The sequence below is a fragment of the Pelobates fuscus genome, chromosome 6 (assembly GCF_036172605.1).
Source record: "Pelobates fuscus isolate aPelFus1 chromosome 6, aPelFus1.pri, whole genome shotgun sequence".
Taxonomy (NCBI): domain Eukaryota; kingdom Metazoa; phylum Chordata; class Amphibia; order Anura; family Pelobatidae; genus Pelobates; species Pelobates fuscus.
In genome coordinates this window covers 254,728,432-254,755,529 of record NC_086322.1, presented here as the reverse complement: position 1 = coordinate 254,755,529, position 27,098 = coordinate 254,728,432, and the positions used below count along the sequence as shown (strand labels likewise).

Below are 27,098 nucleotides of genomic sequence, written 5' to 3'. Positions count from 1 at the left end.
GTAAGACTCTGTCGAGTTGCTGACCGCTATTAAGCATGTCGGGTCGGTCAGGTAGGAGCAACATTGCTGGATCATCCCCTTCTGGGGTGAAATTCGCTTGTTGATAGCTGCTTAAAGTGAGATATTGAGGAAGCTCACACAAAGTGCGTCTTTCCTCCATGACAGCTAGGCCCCGCCCCCCGGAAGCTGCATTCTTAGTGAGAGGAGGGACAGTGTAGCTGCTGCTGATTTAATAGGGAAATCGATAGCTAGGCTAGTGTATTCAGTGTCTACTATAGTCCTGAAGGACTCATCTGATCTCTGCTGTAAGGACAGCACCCCAAAAAGCCCTTTTTAGGGCTAGAACATCAGTCTGCTTTTTTTTTTCCTGTGTAATCTAATTGCAGTTGCCTGCCTGCCAGCGTGTGTGTCAGGCTCACAGCGTATACTGTGACCACTTGCCCAGTGCCACCACTCATATCTGGTGTCACAATAGCTTGCATTTAAAAAAAACAAAAACGTTTTTGACTGTAATATAATAGCAGTCAGTTTCCTTCACACGTGTGCGTTTCAGGGCCTGCCAGGGCACAGTGTCACACCAATGCAACTCATATCTGGTGTAACAGTAGTGTACATTAAAAAAAAAAAAAACTAGAAATTTGACTGTGAAAAAATAGCAGTCAGTTTCCTTCACACGTGTGCTTTTCAGGGCCTGCCAGGGCGCAGTGTCACACCAGTGCAACTCATATCTGGTGTAACAGTAGTGTACATTTAAAAAAAAAAAAATACAGGGGGCTTGTTGTCACCTTTCGGGGACCCTTGGTGTTGTACGTGGCTGGGTGGAGGAAGAGACCTTCAATGACATCAGTGAGGACAAGGAACGGGACATGGCTAGCTTGGTATCCAACCTTGTGCAAATGGGAAGTTTGCGGTTCTGCAAATGGACTGTTTGCGGTTGTTTGCGGTGCGTTAAACGGGGAGTTTAGTCTGTCACTGTGAAGCGGGTGTAACCCTTACACTACCTGATCGATAAAGCACAAACAATTTAGGAATGTTAGGTGATTTATGCCCTTTATGGATTAAAACCAGACTCTGCATCAACTATGTAATTTTCCATGGGAGTTTTGCCATGGATTCCCCCTCCGGCATGCCACAGTCCAGGTGTTAGTCCACTTGAAACAACTTTTCCATCACTATTGTGGCCAGAAAGAGTCCCTGTGGGTTTTAAAATTTGCCTGCCTATTGAAGTCTATGGCGGTTCGCCCGGTTCGCCCGTTCGCGAACATTTGCGGAAGTTCGCGTTAGCCGTTTGCGAACGGAAAATGTTATGTTCGCGACATCTCTAGAGACAACATATAATAACTATTGGGTAGGGAACTCAGAAATGGAGAGTTGATTTATTTTCTTTGTTGTTTATCTTTTCGTGCATGGGAAGAAAATTGTTATCATACAAACAAAAGCATATAAACCACATAATTTTTTTTCTATATTATCAAATGTTTTTTGTGTGTGATTTACCCATTCTATCTATTTTTGGCTAGCTAAATATTAAGACCTATACTGTCATTTGCTGAGAATTTTATTATTAAAGCTAGTGTAAGACTAAAACAGTCTTACATGAATTCACCCTATAACATTGTAGATCTAACAAAACATATCCATACTCATATACATTTAGTATTTCTTCAATATTGCAATGGAAAATAATCCATTATATACTCACAAGACATATTGGAATTGCTTTTGTAGATTCCATATTCTTCTTGTCCTGCTTCAGAACAAGACTGTGATGAATCCGCCTATACAAACAAAATAACAGAAAATGTATAAAGAAATGCTAGGGAAACGGGGAATGGTGTAGTATGGGAAAATAATGCAACCAATAGGTTCTACAAGCAATCAAAGCCAAAATACTTTTCTTTACATCACAAGGTGACATAATTTCCCCATATCACACACAAAATTGTTATGCACCATATATCTTTTATATTACATGCTTTTTTATTACATGCTTTAAAAATAAACAAAAATAACATTCTATCAAATTTCAGATGCTGTGGAATGCAACACATAGACTGTCATAGAAACATAGAATGTGACGGCAGATAAGAACCATTCAGCCTATCTAGTCTGCCCAATTTTCTAAATACTTTCATTAGTCCCTGGCCTTATCTTATGGTTAGGATAGCATTATGCCTATTCTACGCGTGCTTAAACTCCTTTACTGTGTTAACCTCTATCACGTCAGCTGGAAGGCTATTGCATGCATCCACTACCCTCTCAGTAAAGTAATACTACCTGATATTATTTTTAAACCTTTGCCCCTCTAATTTTATAACATGACAGGAGGCTTCGTATTTGCTTAAGTCTCTCTTTACTAGAACTCCACAGCAGCACAGAAAAAACAACCAATCAGAAAAAAGTTAGGTACTATAAAACTCCCCTCCCCATGCATCATTTCCTCTTTCTTTGCTGCTCCGCATCAGTACAGGTCAGAGTACCTCTGCCTCCTGCTTCTAGTGGGTGGTTTTGGGATTTTATTGCTTATATTCAGTATTTTAGACTCTATTTTGTAGATTGCACTTGTTAAATTTAGTCATAGATATATTTATCTTCAGTAATCTATTTATTTATTTTCTTGTGAGATTTTATTCTTAGGTATTTATTTATTTATTTAATTTTTCTGCCCTGGCTGGATTTGTTCCATCATGATGTTTTATATCTTGTGTGATTTCTTTGTCCCCTGCAACTTCGCTGTAGTTTCCTATATATTTGTGGGGGGTCTTTGCGGTCCTTGCTGCTTTTTTCTTGGGCTTGTGCCCCCCCCTGCCCGTTTCCCTTGGATTGTGTATGTCCGTTTTTTTCATGCAATGTGCTTCCGCCTTTCCTGGCGGTGTGTGTGCCGCTCGGGGGCTTCAGGAGGCTTACTACATCTGCCTCCTTCGACCCCCGAGCTCCGGGAGCGCGGATTTCATCTCCGGCGGTCCCATGTACTTTGCCGGCCGCAGGGGGAACTCGCGTGCGCTTCCCCTAGTACCCAGCGGGCGGATCTTCTTTTCCCACGTGGCCGCTCGCCGCGGCCACCTCCGCCCTCGGACCTCGTGTGTCCGACCGGGCGGGGGGAGTCTGACCGGGAGAGAGTGCAACCGCTCGCGCCCCCCCCCGTCGGTACAATTCATTACTTTGCTCGTTGGAGGTCTACCTCCACCCAGTTCAGTTTTCCTGCTGCATGTCAGTTTGTTTCTTTCATTAACTGACTACATGCAGTTTGTGCTTGCTCCTCCGGTTTAGGGGACAATGTAGTGACTTTTTCCCATGAGATTTTATATCCAGGTAGACGTATGTGTGGGTGTACGTACTTGTATATATGTATTTATGTAGATTTGTGTGTGTGTGTGCATGTGTGTGTATAGATGTTGAGATGTGTATATTTAGATTTATTTTACTGGGAGTACATGCCTATAGGCAGTATACCATATACTGCTCTGTCTGTGACACAGACCTTATTTTGCCACTGTAGGCGTACTTCATACGCTTACTTCCTATGGGGGCCTGTATCCTGCATGCACCATATCTACTGTACCAGTGGCCTACGTCTGGCCCACTATTGCATGGTACACCAGGACCTATTATGTCACTCAGATTACTGTGGGTTTAGCTGTCAGTGTATATCACGGATTGCTGACAGTTGCGCGGACAGTGTATATCACAAATTACTGTGAATTTTTCCTGACAGTCTACGTCACAGATCGCTGTGAGTTTGCTACAGTGTATATCACAGTTTTTCTGCGAGTTCTGCTATTCGTGTGCTTCTCAGTATATATTTTTTTCTGGCCCAGTTATGAGGACTCAGATGAGTCTACTCTGGTTTGGATATCCTGTCCATGGCACATATAGACATGACTGGCACGGCTCTGACTACCTGATATGGGAGACCAGTCTACGCTGTTACTATACAATTTAGTCAGGTTCTTGGGGAGAGCCATTGAGTTGGCTACTTAGCCCTGCTCCTGGGAGTGTCCATGGTTACAATAGCCTTCAGGGATATGATGATGGTAACCTATAATGATGCTAAAAAATTTCAAACGGACCCGTGTGGGCATGTGCTTACCGTTTCACAGTTTAAGGAAAGTATCGCTCAGCGTATCTTACATTCATGGACATGAGGGTCACTGGAACAACTTCCGCTTCTACCCACTACAGCTGGAATACCACTGTTTTGCCTGCTGGGCATTTAGGGGCTGCCAGTCCCGGTTCAGGTTACCCACACTGCATTACTCTCGGATGGTGGATGTAACGGATCGCCTGGCACCCCGACTTGGTACCTCCGTTAATGGATGCTCCTAGCGCTTCCTGAGGACTCCAAGCACTCTGGCAGACACCACAATCACCGAATCAGAGAAGCATATGAATCCTCTCAAGCCTCTGAATGCTGTAGACAGTTGAATAGGAACCATACGAATAGGTTTTCAATCCTAGCAGTCAAACTGGAACAGCATACAATAAATCCTCCCCCAATAATGAGACGACACTTCACTTTGAGGGTTAAACAGGAACTCTGGACTGGCACATCCAGCCTGGCTTTGATTACAATTGTACACATACAGGCCACACCCAGGGGGAGGCATAAAATAACCAGTCAGATACATGGTACAACCCACACATCCCCTCCCCTCAGATAACCAGTTAACATAATTATACAGCCAGGAAAACTACAGTTTTTATACATGTGCTATAACTTTACATCCATACATCCAAAAAACTACATATTTAGAATCAGCACACTTTAAGCATACACCCTTCCAAAAATCAGACAAATCCCTCCAGCGGATCAAAAGTTAGCTGGAGGTCCCTTTATGACCGACCGCAAGCACATTTTCCTGCCCAAAACAGTTCCATAGATTTGGGCTGTGCGGTCGGTCAATTTCATGCGGAAAAACGACTTTTCGAACGGGACTTAGTCTCTGGAGCTGAAAAACGAAGTGTAGGAGAAGGTAAGGGTCAGCGGTGTTCGGTAAAATGTGTAGCCGATTTCAGTTCCACAGAATCTTTAGCATACACCGCTGACCGTGTTCGACTGAACAAAGATGGCTGCCGCCACGTGTTCGTTTGCACGAACTGCGGCCACCCAGTGGTCGGCAATTAACCTGCAGTAACCTCACAGCCTGGGAGGTAAATTGCCTGCACACTTTAACTTCTGGGTGGTCTGCGTGTGTGGTACTTGGTTCAGTAAGCCCTATTTACTGAACCAAGAGGGAGAAAGCCAGGGGCAAGTTATTTTACAGGTCTGGGGACATAGTCTTAAAGGAGCATTGTTCACCAAAGTTACAAGATGTCCCCAGACAGTTCTTAAAGGGCCATACACACCGAATAAAAGTCCATACGTTTTCAGGGGCCATAGTCTTAAAGGGTATTGTTACCCACAGTCTCAATATGTCCCCAGACAGTTCTTAAAGGGCCAGCAGCAGTACAATAAAATACCATTCACTGTGCTTAAAGGGCCAGCAGTTGCACAATAAAATACAATATGCCCCAAATAACCCAGGGGCCATAGTCAGCAGGTAGGAGGCAGGCAGGCAAACAGGCTTCTCCAGGGCCCAGTGGCGAGGTTGGTTTCGCCACAGTGGACATCGTTATATTCATCGTATCTAGGACTTTATTTCTTCCCCATGATGTTCTCTGCCTTTTATTCTGTTTTGTCGCAGCTTGAAAGAGGAAATGATGCATGGGGAGGGGAGTTTTATAGTACCTAACTTTTTTCTGATTGGTTGTTTTTTCTGTGCTGCTGTGGAGTTCTAGTAAAGAGAGACTTAAGCAAATACTCGCCTCCTGTCATTAATAAAATTAAGATTATAGGTACACTAAAGCTAGCATAATCTACAATTTAAGACTATGTCCTCTTGTTGTGGTAGTTTTTGTGGCAGTTTTTCTTCTTTTAAATATGGTCTCCCCCTTGACTGTGTTGATTCCCATTTGAAAGGTGTTGGCTTGATGAATCAATTTACTTTTATTCTATATCACAATGCTACACTCTGCCAGCAGCACTTTTAATGTGCTGACAATCAGCAAGAAAATAGGTGCACCCTAGGCAACTACCTAATCCGTTTTGCAATCATGCCAAACAACACCTGCTGATCTGTTCCACTCATATGATATGTCAAATGGCTGTCAAACCAAAAAAAGTCTGTTACTGTGTGTATGTCAGGGAGTGTGTCTGTTAGGGAGTGTGTTACTATGAGTGTGTCTGTTAGTGAGGGTGTATGCGTGTCTTTTAGTGAATGTGTGTGTCTGCTAGTAACTGTATGTGTCTGTTAGTGAGTGTGTATGTCTGTTAGCTAGTGCATGCGTGTCTGTCAGTGAATGTGTGTGTGTGTGTATTTAGAAGGCGGGGCAGGGAGGAAGGGAGGGGGGGCGCCTTAATTTTGTCATGCCTAGGGCAGCACAAAACCAGGATACACCACTGGGTTTGCCATCTCTAGTGCTCCATTCATCATGAGTAATTTCTGGGTCCTGATATCAATTGAATCTGTTGTCTTTTTAGCCAAATTATTATCACAGGTGGGTACAAGATGACTTGTAAAGTGTAATTTTTGATGGCATGAATCTTGTCCTTGCCATTGACCTCTCTGACTCTCTGGAGGTACTTTGATATTCTCCTTGTCTCTTCTGCATGGTTCTCATTTGTTTGTAGTATCCAGAGGCAATCTCATATGTGGCTTTCTGATACCGCAACTCCACATCCTATTTTTTCTATCATTCACCGGAACAACATTCCAATGCCCTTGCTGTATATCCAAATTAGGTGGATCAGTGAGTCGATGTCTAGCTCATTCTAAGCATACATCTGAATATCACCTGTAGAGTAGATGACTGATAGTAGCTCTACTCTATCTCCAACCTGTATTGGAGAAAGTGCCTCATCTTGGTATATGCCACATTTGATGTCCAGTTGTGTATTTGTCCTGGATTTGACTTCTAGTGTTCTCCATTTGCCAATTGAGTTTTGATTGAGGCTCTAAATATAGAACCAACCATTCCAGCCTAGCATTGTGTTGTAGGTGTTTTTTTTAGTCTCTTTATTGTCATAGCCCCTGCTTCTCTGATGGTTGCCTTGCTGTTACCATTGCCTCTGCATACCCCTGCATTTCTTAAGTAGCCAGGATCTATTCTTGAGCTTTCCGACCCTGTGAAGTTGGTCCAGCTTACTAACCATCTTCCATGTAGATTTTGTCTTGGTTTTCAGTCTTAGTCTCCTTGGTGTAATACATATACCTCTGGGTATAAAAATTCTGATAATAGCAAAATATAAATTTAGTTAAAGAAAGGCAACTCCCCTAGCCAAACCACTTTTGGAACATTGTTACTTTCATTAGCTCTCCGGAGTGAAGCCTATATGGTGTAGAAACAGCTTATTGGCTGAGAGTGAAGGTTGATCACAGACAGCATTCTCTGTAAGCTGTTGTGGAGGTGGGAATGGTGCACAGTGGACTCAAGGTAAGAAGTCAAACCATTCTAAATCAGTTTGACTGTCTACATTGGGGGGGTGCCACGGCATTACTGGTACCAAAGCCACTTATGGTGCATGGAATATTGCTTTAATTTGTTACATGGAGCTGCAAAACTGGATATGACAAAAGAAAACTTCTTTCTTTTCAACATTTGGGCTATCAAATGGCACAAGTATCCTATACAAATCTGAATGAACATGCTCTGCTGGTTAATTGTGCATCAAAAATATCCAAGTGGAAATCTCTAGACATGTGCAATTAGTTTTGTTCTGAATGTGAATACGGACGAATTTCGGCGAATTGCGAATTGCTGAATAGCCGAAGTACCGACGTGTCGAATTTCGGAAGTGCCAAACCAAACCGATATGCCCAAGTGCAAAATTGCCGAATTTCGGAAGTGCCGAACAAAACCGAATTGCCGAAGTGCAGAATTTTGGAAGTGCCGAAGTGCTTCAGATTTCTGAAAAGTGGCAAAACAAGAGAGGGAGGGAAAATTATGTGAATGGTGACAGGGGTAGGGATAGGGTAGGGTTAGGGATAGGGTTAAGGTAGGGTTAGAGTAGGGGTAGAGTTAGGGTAGGGTTAGGGGTAGGGTTAGAGGTAGAGTTAGGGTATGGTTAGTGGTAGGGTTAGGATTATGGTTAGGGGTAGGGTTAAAGGTAGGGTTAGGGTAGGGATAGGGGTACGAGTAGTGTTAGGGGTAGAGCCGGGTTAGGGTTAAATGTAGGGTTAGGGGTAGGGTAGAGTTAGGAGTAAGGGTAGGTTTACGGTTAAGAGTAGTGGTAAGGGTAGGGTAGGGTTAGGGTTTGGGTTAGGGGTAGGGTTAGGGAGCCCTACAGATGTCCCAAATTCCAAAGTCCTGAATTGCCAAAGTCCCGAATTTCGGAAGTGCCGAAGTCCCGAATTGCCAAAGTCCTGAATTTCAGAAGTGCCGAACCGTACCAAAGTGCCGAATTGTCGAAATGTAAAAAAAATAATTCTTACCCGAATTTCCAAACCGAACCGAACTAAATTTTTTGATCATGCACATCCCTAGAAATCTCGATCCTAAATCATTACAGATTAATACTTTGAGAAAGGGAATTGGCTAAATAAGTCAGTGAGGTATCAGCAGCAGAGTGCATACAAAAGAAAGGAACTTTTAAGAGTTCAATCTTGCCTACTAGACATGTGCACAGGAAGAATGTTTGTTTTGTTTGGTTTATTTAAAAAAAATATTGTCTTTTGCTTCAGCTGAAATTTGTCAACGCGTCTATTTGGTTCGGCCAAATTTGATAAAAAATTGTATTTAGTTACCAAATTTTGGCTAAAGAATTTAAAAAAAATACATGTGCAGTGTTTTTAATTTACTAAAAAAGTGAACACTACTGATAAGATTAATTCTCTACAAACTTGTCTAAGTCTTCTCTCTCTATTACTCTATCACAAACTACTAGCTAGTCTCAAAGCACAACTTGAACCAACCAAACGCAACCAAGACAATGATGTTGTCATTGGCTGCAGCTTCGCACGGGATAATGAATGAACAAATTGAATTTAATTAAATCTCAGAACAAAACTGTTATTTCATTTGGTCATATATTATATGTGGATTTTGCATTTGTTTTCGGACGAAATGACCAAAAATTGTTTGGTCATTTTAACATTTGTTCGAAAACAAATACACATATTACCATATAGCAATACTAGGTTACCTGAATTTGGAATATTGTTTTACCAGCTTTTAATAAATGGTAGATTTCTTTAGTTTTCTACTACGTCGTCATGAATTGGAGCAGTTACCCAAGAGTTATATATACATCTATACACATACCAGAGCAAGGGTATGCTGCCAAATTAGCTATGATGCATTGAGACATAGACTTCACAAGACCTCTGAATGTGTCCTGTGGTGTCTGACACAAGTTGTGAGGTGGGTCCCTTATGGATCATATTTGTTGTTCCAGCACATCCCATAGATATTCAATCGGATAGAGATCTGTGGAATTTGGAGGCCAAGGCAACACCTCGAACAATTTGTCATGTTCCTCAAACCATTACTGAACATTTTTTGCAGTGTGGCAGGGTTCATTATCCTGCTGAAAGAGGCCACTGCCATCAGGAAACACCATTGCCATGAAAGGGTGTATGTGGCCTGCACTATCTCTAGGTAGGTAATATGTGTCAAAGTAACACCCACATGAATCCAGGAGTCAAGATTTCCCAGCAGAACATTGCCCAGAGCATAACACTACCTCTGCATGCCTCCCTTCTTCCCACAGTACATCCTGCTGCAATCTCTATCCCAGGTAAATGACAGAAATGCAACCAGCCATCCAAGTGAATTAAAGGACCACTATAGTGCCAGGAAAACATACTCGTTTTGGCTCAATAGGGTCCTTGGGTCCCCCTCACCCTCTGGGTCCCCCTCCTGCCAGGCTCTAGGGTGAGGAAGGGGTTACATTCCTACCTTTTTCCAGCGCCGGGCTCCCTTGGCACTGGGGAATTTCCTCCTTCTGACGTCATCGGCTGAATGCGCATGCGCGGCAAGAGCCGTGCGCGCATTCAGACAGTCTCATAGGAAAGCATTCTCAATGCTTTCCTATGGACGCTGGTGTCTTCTGATTGTGAAAATCACAGTGATAAGCGCAGAAGCGCCTCTAGCGGCTGTCAATGAGACAGCCACTAGAGGCTGGATTAACCCTAACGTAAACATAGCAGTTTCTCTGGAACTGTTATGTTTACAGCAGGCAGGGTTAATCCTAGATGGACCTGGCACCCAGACCACTTCATTGAGCTGAAGTGGTCTGGGTGCCTTGTGGTCCTTTAAAAGAAAACATGACCCATCAGACCAGGCAACTTTCTTCCATTCCTCCATGGTCCAATTCTCACGTCCCCATTCAAGTATCAAATGAGTTAGCCTTCGCTCCTCACATGCATCCATGAGTCTCGAGTAACCAGTTCAATGGTTGTCCTTACTTGCACCACTTTTGGTAGGTACTGCATACTGGGAACACTACACAAGACTTTACATTTTCTAGATGCTCTGACCAAGTCGTCTAGTCATCACTAATTGTCGCTTGCCTGTTTTTTAATACTTCCAGCACATAAAATTCCAGATCTGATTTTTCACTTGCTGCCTATTATATCTTACCCATTGCTAGGTGCCATTATAACAATATAATAAATCTGGATACTGGGTCACAGCTATTGGCCCCTCAGTGCAGCACCAAAAACTCCAAGATATCGGATGTAGGTGAAAAAACTGCTCCACAGGCTCTATTAAACAACTAGTAAAATAATACCTTACAAATAAATAAATAAGGGGACTCACTAAGTGGAGGTGGACTCACTTTTATTGATTTATTTGTAACGTATTATTTTACTGGTTGTTTAATAAAGCTTGTGGAGCAGTTTTTTTTTACCTACATCCGATATCTTGGAATTTTTGGTACTGCACCGAGGAGCCAATAGCTGTGACCCAGTATCCAGATCCTTACCCTGTGACCGCCATTTCTTCAGCATATACAGCTTTTAATCTGAGCCAGCTTGTGGAGTGGCTCAGAACCATGTGAGTGGGTCCAACATCTTGTAATACACAGATCCAGTGTTTACTATATTATATTACTATAAGTTTGTTTAGTCTTGTTTTTAGATTCAACAATTATTCATCCAATTGGTGGTAATATTTCTTTTTATTGTGCATTCTCACCACTATTTATTGTTTATTATACTTATTTTAGTGTGTTTTGGAGCACCTTTTACTGTATTATTTTTTTTTTTAACAAGCTTTACTATTGACTGTTTTTATTAATATAATAAATGTTATTCACTTCACCTGTCAGTGGTTTTAATTTCCTGGGTGATCACTGTATGTATATATATCTTTATCCTTTAGGAGAAAAGGCTATTTTTTTATTTTTTTATTGTTTCCATGTTTGATGCTGAGCAAAAGAAGGTGTTGGTTAAGAAGTGTATGCTTAGTTTAAATTAAATTAAAGAAGTGTATGTATAGTTTAAATGAACGAAAGGGATAACAACTTAGTGAACTTCATTTTTGCTTTTTTGCATGATGGATTCAAAGTGACCTTTGTACACTTATACATACCACAGATGAGTCCACATGTATGCAGCTTAGGTGAGAAATCATATCTTCCCTTTTGCAAACTTCCTGTAGACAAAAATAAACAAATAAATAATATAGTGTCAAGGAAAATGTATGCTTCAAACATATGTATATATTTTAACCACTGCCACTGCCACTAATATGTCTTTTAAATGGTTTTAAATACCAAGGTCAATGAAGCAAAACAGCCAGAAGAAGCCTACAAAGTGCCCACAGCCATTGAATTATCTAATCCTAAGCAACCCCCAACCCATAACTTCCCCTAAACCTGGTGCATGTGGTACCCTCTGTCATTAGAACATCGGATAAGACGTGTTCCACAGTTTTGCAACACAACAACATTATAGCATCACCATACTTCCCAATGGTGGGATGTATGTTGATTGGGAGTGAGTAGGCATCTCTGAAGCTGCAAATGTAATCACTGATGATTCTCATAATAGGCATGTCCTCCCAGAAGGGGTACAGCACACACACACTAAAGAGCATGTCAACCTGGCATACAGGCCAGTTCCACACACAAACAACCTTGTAGACAATGCTCTTTGCATATTCCTAGTACTTGCAAGTGAGTATCATGATGTACTCATTTTGTGCTGCCTGGCGACAGTTACGGAAGAAAAACAGAGATGGCCCTCAAGATACGGACAAAAGTGAAGTTAGGAGACCTGCATACTATGATAAAACATGTTTAAATTTGCGTCAAAAGGAAAAAACAGATTTAGGGCTCATTTCCAATATTGATACCAAATATCAATCAGACGGTATTTTGATACCAACAACTGATCATATTTTTAACCACAATTTGAAACCTACAGGTCCATGATTTGCAGCCTACCATTGCTAACATTCAACAACATTAGTAGCGATTTGCAGATACAGTTTGTGCCTGCTTTCTAAGTTGCTACCAGAGTAAACATAAATGGACAGTATGAAAGGAACACCTTGCACGTGCACAAATGACTTGTGTCTTCGTAGCATAGACAAAGGAGATAGTAGTGTTTAAAGTACCGTATTTTTCGCTCCATAAGACGCACATTTTTTCCCCTCAAAAGTGAAGGGAAATGTCTGTGCGTCTTATGGAGCGAACGTGAAGCTTTACTTACTTGTCTTGAAGCGTGGGCCGGCTTCACAGCGCGCACCGCGGTACTGGAACTTCAATTTCAGGTTCCGGTTTCCGGCGGGACTAAAAGGAAGTGCGCACTCAGTGTGCACACTTCCTTTCAGTCCCGCCGGAAACCGGAACCTGAAATTGAAGTTCCAGTACCGCGGTGCGCGCTGTGAAGCCGGCCCACGCTACAAGACAAGTAAGTAATTGGGGGACACTATTAGACAAGGGGAGGTGACACTATGGGACGAGGGGAGGTGACACTATGGGACGAGGGGAGGGACACTATGGGACAAGGGGAGGGGGACACTATGGGGCACTATGAGGGGAGGGGGCACTATGGGACGAGGGGAGGGGGACACTATGGGAGGGAAAGTGCACTATGGGACAAGGGGAGGGGGGGAGAACACTATGGGAAAGGGGGAAGAACACTATGGGATGAGGGGAGGGGGGAACACTATGGGATGAGAACACTATTGGACAAGGGGAAGAGGGGGTTAAAGAACACTATGGAACAGGAGAATGGAGTGGGTGGTAAGGAACACTATAAGACAGGGGGGAATAAAAAAATTTCTGAACAAACTTTCCCATAGTAAGAAACACTATGGGACCGTTTGTTCAGAATATTTTTTTTTCTGGGTTTCCTCCTCTAAAAACTAGGTGCGTCTTATGGTGTGGTGCGTCTTATGGAGCGAAAAATACGGTAGTTATAACATTTTGGGGGGAGTTAGTTTATAGGTTTAAGTAGCATTTTAGATTCATAGGGTATGCTTGCACATGCTATTAAGAGAACAAACAGGATCATATACACACTGTACTGAATATTAATTGATAAATATATTGATAAGTATATGTAAACATACATTTAAAAAAATCTTACTTCGGTCTGGAATCCTTCTACAAGAATTGCAACCAGCAGGTTAAACAAAACATAATTTCCAAAAGTCATCAGTGCGATAAAGTACAGTGCTGCCCATGAAGATGTTGACGCCATTCCATTGTAGAGAACTTTGTTCCAGTCCTCTTGGGTTAAGATCTATGTTGAAGAAAATACATTAGGTAAAGGAAGGAAGATTCTAAATGTTCTGTATCAAAGTGTGCTTTGGTTTACAGAAGTGCATACATTACCTGAAATACAGTTACTGTGGCCCATAGGAGAGAATCAAAATTCTTTCTATCTGGCAAGGTGTCCCCTTCTTTTTCTGAGGCAAATTTGCATCCAAAAAGGTGCATTCCAAGAATGCTATATTAAAAAAAAGAAATTCAGAGAATATTGATATGATGTTTAAACAGACATTATTTATATTTATCAGTACACTGATAGGAGCATTTTCCTGGTTCACAGAACAAGTGAGAAAAAGTAGCCAATAGAGAGGAAAACAAGAGAAGTAAAAAAAAAAAAAAAAGTGTTTTTTTTAATCTTGATTTATTTATTATTTATTTATTAAACAAATACATTTTATACATTTATATTTACAGCCTCTATTTATTAGGATTAATAGAACAATACATATAGATTTGTTTTGTTTTTTCGATACTGCTCCTACTTTTTACCCTCTCTTGCTCAATTCTCACTTGCTCTGTGAATGAAGGTATTCAGAATTACAATTCAAAATAATGATGTCCTTCCATTGCGTAGCTTGTTTGATTTTTAATTTGGGGTGATGAATGAACATTTCAGGAGGAATTTGTTAATAAAAATGTTTTCCAAATTTGGACAACTTTAATTTTGGACCGAAACAAATCCAATTTCAATGTTTAAAGATATTAATAGATTTATATATTTGTATAAGAATGTAACAATTTTGGAAAAGCTTTTCTAATAATTTTTTGGATAAACTTCTCAAACTATTTTTCAAAATATAAAAAAAAAAACAAGGCAGACTCAGCAATGACTGTTAATAACAATTTCACAATAATTTTCAATTGCTGAACTTGCTGCATTAAAAATCAAAAGTAGTGCTGACACACAAGATGCAAAGTGTCTGCACTTTTCGTTCACTTATAACCCTTATCAAGATGAAGGATATACTGTCCCTGATGGTGGAGGTTTATATTACCCATTGTCAAACCACAAATTAGTGGTAACAGGGTTCCCCTACTGGTGGAGGGTTAAACTACACAGATAGCAGAAAATGAAAAAGTCTTGCGAGACTTACACTGGGAGCTGACCGAGGTGCTGAACGGACGGCGCGGAGGAGAAGGGAGCTGACAGGAGCTGCAGGACAGGTAAGTTACAGCTCTGACAACCCCCACAGCCCCAGTCTGTATTATGGCAATGCAAATTGCCATAATACAGACTATTGACTCGAGTATAAGCCGAGTTGGGGTTTTTCAGCACAAAAAATGTGCTGAAAAACTCGGCTTATACTCGAGTATATACGGTAATAATCATAGCAATGTACTAATTAGATATATTTATACACTATAACAATATATCCTACTCTTGCTGTGTATGTAGTATTTTTATGTATTTAGTGCTACATATATAGATATAGGAATAAATGCATTATTTATATAAGCCAAGCAACACATACTTGATATAATTAAATATATAAAGATACAAATCCCAATTTAGACCCCTCAGGGACATTGACTCTACTGTATATCCACTTAGTTTCAGCTTGTAAAAACAGATTACCTTTCTGATACTGTTTAAAATGTGTAGACACTGAATTTACCAAATGAGAGTGTAGGATAGATCTGTGGTGTTCCCTAAAATTGACATTTAATTTTCTAGATGTCTGGCCAACATATTGATCCCCAACAAAAGAAAGATCTCTCTAAGATCCATTCGGATTCACAAAAGATCTTTGAAGAGATTGATCATTTTTTAGACAAGTGGCAAAACCAAAAGAAAAAGGGACAAATAAATCATTTTTTCTCCCCCAAATTATCCGAAATAGATCTTACGAACAGATTTGCCCCCCTGGGGGAGTGGAATGCCCCAGGGAAAAGGAGGCGAGTAAGCGAAGGGATGACCCGCTCGAAATAAGGACATTTGCTCTATCCAAGGGCATTTTTATTATTGATGATGTAATTTTAAACCGGAGAGATATTTTAAATTTAGAAAAAGGTCTGAAATTTTCTCCTAATACTGTTGCTAAACCCTTTGATTTATTTATTGATCTTAATAAATTTGTTCGGAAAATGTCTATTAAAAGATTTTTTAAGAAGAAAGAACTAGAAGGTTTTTGTAACAACACTATCAAACTTAACAGTTCTCCAAAGTCGATTTTTAAACCGAGATCTACCTTCTTCCCTAATGAAAGAGGACATCAGATAGAGGCTTTTTAAAAAAAAATGGTTAATAAAGATATAAGTAAATTAGATTTTAAGCTAAGAAACTTTCATATAACCAAAGAAGGAAAAAAAAACTCTCAAATCCTTAAAAAATCGTAATGGTATTGTTATCAAGAGTGCGGATAAGGGAGGAGGTACTGTGGTTATGTCAACAGACTATTATCTTAAATAATCTAATAGACTTTTGGGAGACATTGCCACTTATAAAAAAAAACTACCCTCCAACCCCAATGCAACTTATAATAGTGAGTTAAATTTGTTGCTCACTAAATATAAGGAATATAAAGAATGTACTATTGATGGCAAAGTTTTTTCTTTTTTGTACATAGAGGCCCCTAGAATTCCGACTTTTTATGTTTTGCCCAAAATACATAAATCAATAATTAATTCGCCGGGTAGACTAATCATCAGTGGTGTTAATTCCCTTACATCTAAATTGTCTGAGTTTATAGACTTCCATCTCCAAAGATATGCCCAGGGTGCCAAATCCTATGTCAAAGATACCAAAAGTTTGTTACAAGAATTGGAGTGTTTGGAATGGAAGAAAGATTTTATCTGGGTTACAGTAGATGTTACATCACTGCACACGATTATTCGACATGATTTAGGGCTTTCTGCAGTTAAATCAGCACTAGATTCAGACTCCGAGATATCTCCAAATTTTAGTGTTTTTTTATTAGATAGTATTCATTTTATTCTTACTCATAATTTCTTTTCTTTTAACAAAGAATTTGTTCTTACAGTTACAGGGAACAGCTATGGGTACCAAGTTCACGCCGAGTTATGCCAATATTTTTTTAGATCATTGGGAAAATAATTTTATTTGGACGAATAATCCTTTTGGCACGAACTTGGTACTCTGGAGAAGATACATAGATGACGTTCTCTTTATATGGAATGGCTCAGAGGCCATTTTAATGGATTTTATCAATTATATCAATCATAACCAATTCTTTTTAATTTTCTCTTTTTAGCCATAATGAGATCAATTTTTATTGAGGATGCTAAGATTAAGACTAAAACTTTTTTTAAACCCACTGATGCAAACAGTTATATTAGTACAGAAAGTAATCATCACCTAAATTGGCTCCGGGGTGTTCCGCGGAGCCAATTTACAAGAATTACAAGAGGATATTTTATTAGATCAGGCCTCAATTTTAAAAAAATAGTAACTGAACTCGCAATTAACAACTTCCCCATGGACATCGCATCCTGCTTGCTATTGCGATTCCCCGATAACACACACCAGAACCACACCCAACTAGTAGGAATAATCCTCATGGCTGCCAGACACCTAATTGCCTTAAATTGGAAATCACACAGGTGCCCGAATAAACAACAACTAATAGACAAGGTCCAACAATTCTATATATATGAGAAAATATCCACTGAGTCCGCTAAAGCCACAGAAAGGTTTAGAGATGTATGGGAAGTTTGGAATAGGTGGTACAGGGGAGGGAAATCTCGGGAAAATAAGGGGTACTAAAAGAGGGATTGGTGCAAGATAGGGACTTTTGTACCCTGACATGAAACAACATATGTAACAGCGTTAAATATGAATCTCCGTGGCTGTCTGAAAATTTGTTTGTGTAAATACATTTGTTGAGTTAATATTACATGGTACCACATATCCTACTGAAGGAAATAATAGACCACCAAAGTGAAATGAGAGTGAAATGTTAACGTGTACATTAAAACAGACGTAGACATTGTGATACTTTACTAGCCACTGTAAAACTCAAACCTTTTATCTTTTGTATACTCAGATATGTTTATTCTGTGAACCAACTATGTACTGGATTCATAACCTTGAAAACCTTCAATAAAAACTAAATATTAAAAAAATAAAAAATAAAATAAATTTATAGAAAAAGGTTATACAAGTAGTTTTATAAATAAAGAAATTATGTGTTCTTACAATAAGAAGAGAGGAGATACATTACTTAATAAGGAAAAATGAGTTCCGTCGGTTAACAATAAATTCACTTTCTCTTTTAACACCCAATATAATGTTCATGCCAATAAAATAAGGAAAATATTAAATAAACATTGGCCCCTTTTGTTGGAGGATGATTTTTTAAAGACAGAACTCCCTCCTGTCCCACAAATTATCTTTAGGAAAGGAAAGAGTTTTAAAATTGTTTTGGCACCTAGTGTGTATGATATGTGTCTTCAGCAGGGTGAGTAAAGGGGTGCCAGTGGCAGGGAGAGTGTAACAGGATGAAGGAGGTAAATGGGACAGAGTGGAGGGAGTTGTGAGAGAGAGTGAGGGAGGGAGAGAATTACATGGTTTGATGTGGGAGTGTGACAAGGCGAGTGGAGGTAAGTGTGCCAGGGCAATAGTGGCATGGTAGGAGGAACGAGTGTGACAGGATTGGAGGAGTTAATGTGACAGGGTAAGTGTGGCATAGTTGGGGGGTGAGTATCACAGGGTTGGTGTGAAGGGTGAATGTGGCATGGTTGAAGGAGGGAGTATGACAGGACTAAGGGGGGTTAATGTGACAGTGTGAGTGTGGCAGAGTGTGGTGGGATTTAGAGGCATTAATGTGACAGGATAGGTGTGGCAGAGTTGGGGGGAGAGTGAAGGTGAGAAGGTGAGTTTAGAATTAGGGGGGTAATTTGACAGGGTTAGTCTGGCAGAGCTATGGCAGGTGCAAGTGTGACAGGATTAGTAATGGTTAATGTGAGTGTGGATACATGATGGGGATGAAAGTTTGGGGGGATGACAGTGTGTGAGTGGTGACAATGTGTGGGGAGACTGACAGTGTGTGAGAGTATGGTGACACCACATTGGGGGGGTGACTGTGTGTGTGGGGCATGGTGACAGTGTGTGAGGCAGGGTGACAGGGTGTGTGAGAGGGTGACCCTGTGAGGGACAGTGGTTGACCCTGTGCGGGACAGTGGGTTACCTTGTGTGGGACGGGGTGACACTGTGTGGGATGGGGGTGACACACTGTGGGATGGCGCTGACATACTGTGGGATGGTAGTGACACTGTGAGGAAGGGGAGTGGTATTGTGAGGGAGGTGGGTGAACATGTGTGGGATGGGATAATACTGTGAGTACGTGGGTAATACTGTGGGGGAGTAAAGTGATGGTTTGTGAGAGGGGGTAATACTGTGAGTAAGACAGATAGATGGTGGTGTGTAAGAGGGTGTGATACTGTGGGGGTGGGAAACTGTGAGGAGGGAATACTGTGAGGCAGGTGGTAATAGAGTTTGGGGATACAGGGAGGGAAATGGCAATATTTTGAAGGGGGGATAATGAGCGGGAGGAGGTTATAATGTGAGGGGGAATACTAGGGGGGAGGTGATGTTGTGAGGGAGGGTGTGATACTATGAGGGAGGGGGTAATACTGTGAGTGGGGAATTATGCGGAGGATACTGGGAGGTAGGGGTAATAGGTAATACTGTGAGGGGGAATACTGGGAGGGAGAAGGTACTATTGTGGGGGTGGGATACTGGGAGGGAGTTGGTGATAATGTGAGGGAGGGGGAAGATAGTGTGAAAGAGGGGGGATACTGGGAGGGAGGGAGGGGGTTGAAGGTGTGAAAGAGGAGGGATACTGGGAGGGAGGGGGTTGAATGCGTGAGAGAGGGGGGATACTGGGAGGGGGGATATAGTGTGAAAGAGGGAGGGATACTGGGAGGGGGTCAATGTGTGAAGTAGAAGGATACTGGGAGGGAGGGGGTGATATTGTGAAAGGGGGGATACTGGGAGGGAGGGGGATGATAGAGTGAAAGAGGGGGATACTTTGAGGGGGTTAAAGTGTGGGGGATGGGGATACTGGGAGGGAGGGGGGTGATGGAGTGGAAGGGGGATAGGGGTATCCCCCTACGGGTAGGGGGTAATAGCATGAAAGAGGGGGGATACTCGCAGGGATGGGGTGATGATGTGGAAGGGGGTATACTGGGAGGGAGTGGGGTGATAGTGTTATGTAGGGGGGATACTGGGAGGGAGGGGGTGATGTGGAAGGGGGGTATACTGGGAGGGAGGGGGATGATAGAGTGAAAGGGGGGGATACTGGGAGGGGTGAAAGTGTGGGGCATGGGGGATACTGGGAGGGAGGGGGTGATAGAGGGAAAGAGGGGGGATACTGAAAAGATGTGAAGGTGTGAGGGAAGTGGGATACTGGGAGGGGGTGATGGTGTGGAAGGGGAGTACTAGGAGGAAGGGGGTGATGATGTGAAAGGGGGGGTAAAGCAGTTCTTTGTTAATTTAGTCTAATCATTTTTAATAAATAGCAATTTTTTTAGAAGCTCTTTCTTGTGCTGTTTATGAGACCATTTCCCCTCGCTGTGACTCAGACTGTAAAATGTCTTTTGCCGAGTCCACTATTGCAGGTGGTGCAGGTTTCCAATACTTCATCGGAAAAAACACCGAAATTCAATGCTGGGCTTAAAGAAGAAATCTCCTTTGTGGTTATATAAAAAAATAAAATAAAATGTAATCATTTTTTTAAAAAAAACTTTTTTTTTTCATGGCGACTCAGCCTCCATGAGAAAAAAAAAAGATTTAATTTTACAGCACACTTTGTTTGCTTTAGGAGTTCTTATCTCCTGCTATGCTACTTAAACTTTAATCACAAACAGGAGACTGTTGCGGGCTCTAGAAGGCAATTAATATAATGTGTAACAAGGATACTGCGGGAGCAACAACCAGGCTAGGGCTGCATAAATTAAATAATTTAACTCATTAACTAAATTGGAGAGAATTGTGCAGTTAGACTGCAAGATATATACACCAAAACAACTTAATTAAGTTAGAGTTGTTTTGTGCATAGTGTTCCTTTAATGCCAAGAATGAAACCAGATCTGAAAACATCAAATTTGACAGTAAGTACACAATCACAGGAAGTCACATTTTACAATTACTGACCAAGACTTAATACACTAAAAAAAGGAAACAAATGTGAAACCTACCTAAAGATGAAAATGAAAAGCATCAATAACATGCAGAATGTAGCAACGTTGTCCATAGTTTTCATTAAGACTACAAGCTGACGCTGCAGAGCAGGCATAAACCGCACTAACTTCAGAACTCTCATGAGACGGAACGTCCTCAGCACAGATAAACCTCCTTCCTGCTGCCATATGATCTCCCACACACTACAGGAACAAAATCCAAAATGCAATTGTTAAACATAGCAGTGTTAGTAAGCCAATACTGGAGCCCGACTTTAAAAATATTTCATTGACCTGTGTCTCCGTTCATTGATTTTCAATATTATTTTGTAAAATAGAGATCAAATCTACTATACCAGAAAATATATCTTTATCTTTTAGTTTTAATTTATGGTCATTTTCTAACAGTGAATCTTGTATAATCGATAACAGAAAATCACCTGAAAAAATACCATATTGCATTAATAAGAAAATGCTATTCTGGGGATACACATTCACAGAAACCCAGGAATGTAAATTATGAGAAAGGAATTGTGTAAACCGGTAATTTAGTAAGGAATGCTATTACAAGTAGTTTGAGCAATGTAATGTAGTGTTTTCTATGCAATAAATATCATAAGAAACATTTTTTACATAAAAACCTGTAAAAGTCGCAATGAAAATCAATGCCATGTTATCGGTGATACATTTTTACACAGAAAATCGTAACTTTATCATTTAAAAGGGTGTTGAAAGCAAAGCTTCATATCTCAAGTACTGCTTTAAACCAAACACATTTCCCCTATTACTGATTTACAAAATGTTCACTGACTGCTTGAGCAAATAAAACAATTAAAATAATAAATAAATACAAATAAAGAGGGATCCACAAAAATCCTTATTGACCAAGTAGGGAACAATAACGTGGTCCCTCCTATTCTCATATCAATGGAAGTGGGGTGAGGATTAATAAGAGAGAGTGGGTAACCACTCCAGCCTACTCACCTTATTTCCAAATTCCATGTGCAGTGAAATATCAGGTTTAAACGGTTTTAAACGTATGATCTAGATCAGTGTTTCCCAACCCAGTCCTCAAGGCACACCTACCAGTCCAGGATTTAAGGATTACCCAGTTTTGTCTAAGGTGTTTTTCTTTTTTTTCTAAAAACACCTTAGACAAAACTGGGTAATCCTTAAATCCTGGACTGCTAGGTGTGCCTTGAGAACTGGGTTGGGAAACACTAATCTAGATGACCACCATTATGCTACTTCTTTCATTCAATAAACTGAAGGTTAGGGGTTACAATGAACTACAATGTTTACAAAGAACATGTAGCTTTTTAAGCCTTCCTTTTTCCAATACCTTGTGGGACTGGACGGGAACTTTTGAATTACTTAAATGGGAGGTGCTGAGGATGCCGATGCCGAGGGTTTGGCATTGGTCCATGTCTTCCCCTCACCAATTCATGTTTTGAAGTCACGAACTGGAATGATTTTTTTTTATCAATAAAGCTGCCATACAATACATAATATAGTATAACTTGTAAGGCAACTTCCCTAATTCTAAGCTCATGGTTCACATATTTTATCTTACCTAATACAATGAATTTTTCAAACTGTATCTTTCAATTGTGTTAATCATACTAATACCAAATAATAATTTAATATAATTAATCATTTAATATCCCATTATTTAAATATCTCTCTAAAAAACTTTTAGTATGAATTCCTGTTGAAATTATTGTGGACTCATTTAATTTAAATTCTTAAATAAAAAAATATTTTTGTGCTTGAAAAAATATTAGCATAACATTTACTTGAAACATTGATATATAGCAAACAACATAAATGCATAATAAAACAACCATTTTGTGTATAGACTACTTTTCATACAAACTTAAAAATGTAAATATTTTTTCAATGTAAATTTCGGGGGGAGTGGAGCCTTAATGCCATGCCGGACAGATGCATGTTTACTTTGTTCTTCCGGGATCTGGTTAAAAAAAGCCTATTGATCAACGATTTATCCGTAAATCCTACTCCAAAGCATAAGACTTGGCTATACCATGAGGACAGGTGCTATTCTCCTTGCTGTAATACCGGGCATGGGCCCGATTTACTGGAGATTGTAACTCCTGAGATTTGAGAACTTCTCTGGTAATTAAATGCAGAGGCGTTTACAACCCTATCTCTTCAGTACACCAGCCCTCTGCAATTCAACTTTGAGGCCATGTTCCCCACTTTGGACAGGTGGGAGTTATCCCGGTCTTTACAGGAAGACTACTAGTTGGAGGAAGTACTGAAGGGTCCTCTGCAACGAAGGCCTGACTGTGTTAAGATGGCAGAGATGCTGAATAATGTGCAGTCTGGCTCTCTGCTGAAAGGGGCATTGGCAGCCTTTGATCAGATTTGTGAGAATGTGTGGGCCAAAGTGTCCCAGAGATCAATCTAACCAAACCATGCCGCCAACCTACTGGAGGGAGATGGGGGTCGGTAGGGAGGGATGCTTCGAGCACCTACACCAGGACATATCTGCCATAACCAGCAGTATGGCTTTTTTAAAAAACCTACCTGAGCGGCGAGCCTTGCTGCACCACCCACACCTGTGGAGGGAAATTAGGAGAGATGTGGGAGAATCCAAGTTCAATCTAGTTCTCTGTAGAGACCCCAAAACGTGATAGACTTTAGCACTGCTAGATGCTGGGTCCGTGGGGAATTGCTGCTGACTTCTTTCCGAACTTAGGGCTGTGTCAGGATCGGGACAGGGATCCAACACGCAGAGTACAAACAGTAGCCAGATACGTATACCGGACCTTAGAATGGCCGGACTAACGTAAGTAGTACAGTATAGAATGGTCAAAGACAAGCCGAGGTCGAGGGTAACAGAAGACAGGTAAGCGAGAGACAAGCCGAATCAAGGGTAACAGAGATAAGCAGAGTAAGGTAAACAAGCCGGGTCAAAACCAAAAGGGATAATAGAATACACAAGCACTGAGTGACTAGAACAAGCTAGAACCACGACAGGGCAATGAGCTAATGAAAGAAGCTCTGTTAAATACCCTGTTCAGAGCAGTAACCACGCCTCCGAGGCGTCCTGATTGGTCCTGCAGCAATTGAGTGACAGGTCGTTCCAGAGGAGTGTCCTGATGACAACTTCCTGCCTAGATGCTGTAAAAGGCAGTCACTCCCTCGTGGCCGGCCTTGCATGACCGGATAGACCGTGGGGAAGGGAGCCATCAGGCCGTCTGGATGGAGGAACAGCTAAGTCTCTACCTCTTTCAGAGGTAGAGACCACAGGTACCCTGACAGTACCCCCCCTCTCAGATACGCCCACCGGGCGGAATACACCAGGGCGAGAAGGGAATCGAGAGTGAAACGCCCTGCGGAGACGGGGAGCATGCACCTCCTCCTGAGGTACCCAACTTCTCTCCTCAGGACCATAACCCTTCCAATCGACCAGATATTGCAGTTTCCCCCGGGAGATTCGAGAATCAACGATGGAATTGACCTCATACTCCTCCTGACCCTCCACCTGAACTGAGCGGGGAGGGGCGATCGTGGAGGAGAACCTGTTACATATTAATGGTTTTAGCAAGGAAACATGAAATGAATTAGGAATGCGTAAGGCATTAGGCAACGCTAAACGATACGCAACTGGGTTAATTTGAGACAGCACCATAGGCGTGCGCAGCCTATTGCATTAGGGTGTGCACCCTAAAGCACAAACACACGCCGCATGTATATGTGTATATATATATATACATATATACATACACTGCTGTGTGTGTGTGTGTGTGTGCGCTGTTAGTGTGCTGTGTAAGGGTGCTGCTGTGTGTGTGTATGTGTGAGGGTGCTGGTAGTGTGCTATGTGGGTGAGGGTGTTTGTGTGTGTGTGTGTTAGGGTGCTGTTTGTGTGTGAGGGTGCTGTTTGTGTGATGTGTGTGTGTGTGTGTGAGGGTGCTGTTTGTGTGATGTGTGTGGGTGTCGTGTATTTCTGAGGGTGCTGTTTGTGTGTGTGTGTTTGCGAGGGTGTTGTTAGTGTGCTGTGTGTGAGGGTGTTGTGTGTTTGTAAAGGTGTTGTGTGTGTTTGTGAGGGTGCGGTTAGTGTACTGTGTGTGTGAGGGTGCTGTATGTGTACTGTATGTGTGTGGGTGCTGTTTGGGTGCTGTGTGTGTGAGGGTGCTGTGTGTGTGCTGTTTGTGTGAGAGTGCTGTATGTCTGTAGGTGCTTTTTATGTGTGGGTGCTGTATGTGTGTGTGTGTGTGTGTGGGTGCTGTATGTTTGGACAGATTGTGGAGGTGGGGGCAGATTAGTAAATATCCCCCCTCCCTTCATACCTTATGTAGGGAGGGGGGATCCTTGCTGCCATGTGCCATCCCTGGTGGTCCAGTGGAGAGTGAACTCTAGCCTGCGGGGCTAGAGTTAACTCTCGTGAGATCTGAGCGTTGCCGCGGCAACGCTCAGATCTCGCCAGAGGAACCCGGCGGAGCTGCTGTCTAGAGCTCCCCGGGTCCTCTCCTGCCTCCCTTCATGCTGCTGTGGGCCGGTGAGGTAGATCTTTGATCTCCCCGCCGGCCCATGGAGGCTTAGAGCAGAGCCGACACTCAGCGCCGGTTCTGCGTGAGCCGACAGGGGAGAAAAAAGTCCTGGGGAATAAAGTGTGGGAACCAAGATTCCCACCCCCCCCAAAAAATAATATACACTCCAGTGTGTGTATGTATATGTGTGTGTGTGTATATATATATATATATATATATATATATATATATACACACACTGACACGCATACTCAAACACACACACATTCACAGACACACTCATACATTCACAGACACACTCATACATTCACAGACACACACATTCACATACACTGACACACATACACATTCACAGACACACATTCACAGATACACATATACAGATGCACATTCACAGACACACACACACACACATTCACAGACACACACATATTCACATACACACACACATTCACAGACATACACACACACATACACAGTCAAAGACACACACACACACAAACAGACACACACACACACACACAAACAGACACACACACACACACAAACAGACACACACACACACACACACACACACACACACACACACACACACACAGACACACACACACACACACACACACACACAAACAGACACACACACACACACACACACACACACAAACAGACACACACACACACACACACACACAGACACAAACACAGTCACAGACACACACACAAACACACACACACACACACACACAAACAGACACACACACACACACAAACAGACACACACACACACACACACACACAAACAGACACAAACACAGTCACAGACACACACACACACATTCACACACACACACAAATGATTATTTTTTTAATTAAAAAAATGTCCACCCAGCCTCCCTACCTGGAGTGCTGGCGTGGACTTGTCCCTGGGGTCCAGTGGGTCGGATGCCTGTGTCCATCTCAGACGCGGTGAGGAAGCTGTGAGCTCTCTGCTCCCTCTCGCCGCGTGGGCTGTCTGCTGTAGCTGGGAGCCGGAATATGACGTCATATTTTGGCTCCCAGCATCAGCAAGCAGCGCGCGGCGAGAGGGAGCAGAAAGCTCACAGCTCCCTCGCCGCGGCTGATATTGAGAGAGCCGACTGGGGGGGGGGGGGTCCATAACCTCTTGCCCCACCCCCCCCTCCCATCCATGACAGGGGGGACATGGGGGGAGGAAGGGGGGCGCTGAGTGCCTGCAGGAACGGCGTTCCTGCACAAAAAAAGTGCAGGAACTCCGTTCCTGCAGGACTCAATCCATAGGCGTGCCGCGGGGATTAGGGTGTGCCCAGGCACACCCGGCACACCCCGTGCGCACGCCTATGGACAGCACCCTGTACGGTCCAATATATCGAGGAGCAAATTTCATGGACGGCACTTTTAACCGAATGTTTCTAGTACTTAACCATACTCTATCGCCTGGAACTGGTTTTTTAACCAGCGTAGAATTGTGCAGAAGGATTTGTCGAGTTCGATCCCACAACTTTCTTAAATTAGCAACATGAACATCCACCGACGGTATCCCTTGAGAAGAAGACTCCGAAGGAAGGATGGAAGGATGAAAGCCATAATTCAAGAAAAAAGGGCTAGAATGCGTAGAATCACAAATGAGATTGTTATGTGCAAACTCCGCCCAAGGAATC

The 27,098-nt window shown here is 42.0% G+C and overlaps 1 protein-coding gene across 1 annotated transcript in view; it reads right to left on the bottom strand.

Annotated features, from left to right (window-relative positions):
• Nucleotides 1-27,098, bottom strand: part of CACNA1G (calcium voltage-gated channel subunit alpha1 G) — a 428,561-nt gene that overhangs the window by 251,441 nt on the left and 150,022 nt on the right. The window contains exons 10-14 of the mRNA XM_063458969.1: nucleotides 20,924-21,109; nucleotides 13,829-13,943; nucleotides 13,581-13,736; nucleotides 11,575-11,637; nucleotides 1,703-1,778 (exon numbers count right to left, since the gene is read on the bottom strand). Coding sequence (XP_063315039.1) covers nucleotides 1,703-1,778; nucleotides 11,575-11,637; nucleotides 13,581-13,736; nucleotides 13,829-13,943; nucleotides 20,924-21,109 — 596 coding nt within the window. The remainder of the gene's footprint in view (nucleotides 1-1,702; nucleotides 1,779-11,574; nucleotides 11,638-13,580; nucleotides 13,737-13,828; nucleotides 13,944-20,923; nucleotides 21,110-27,098) is intronic.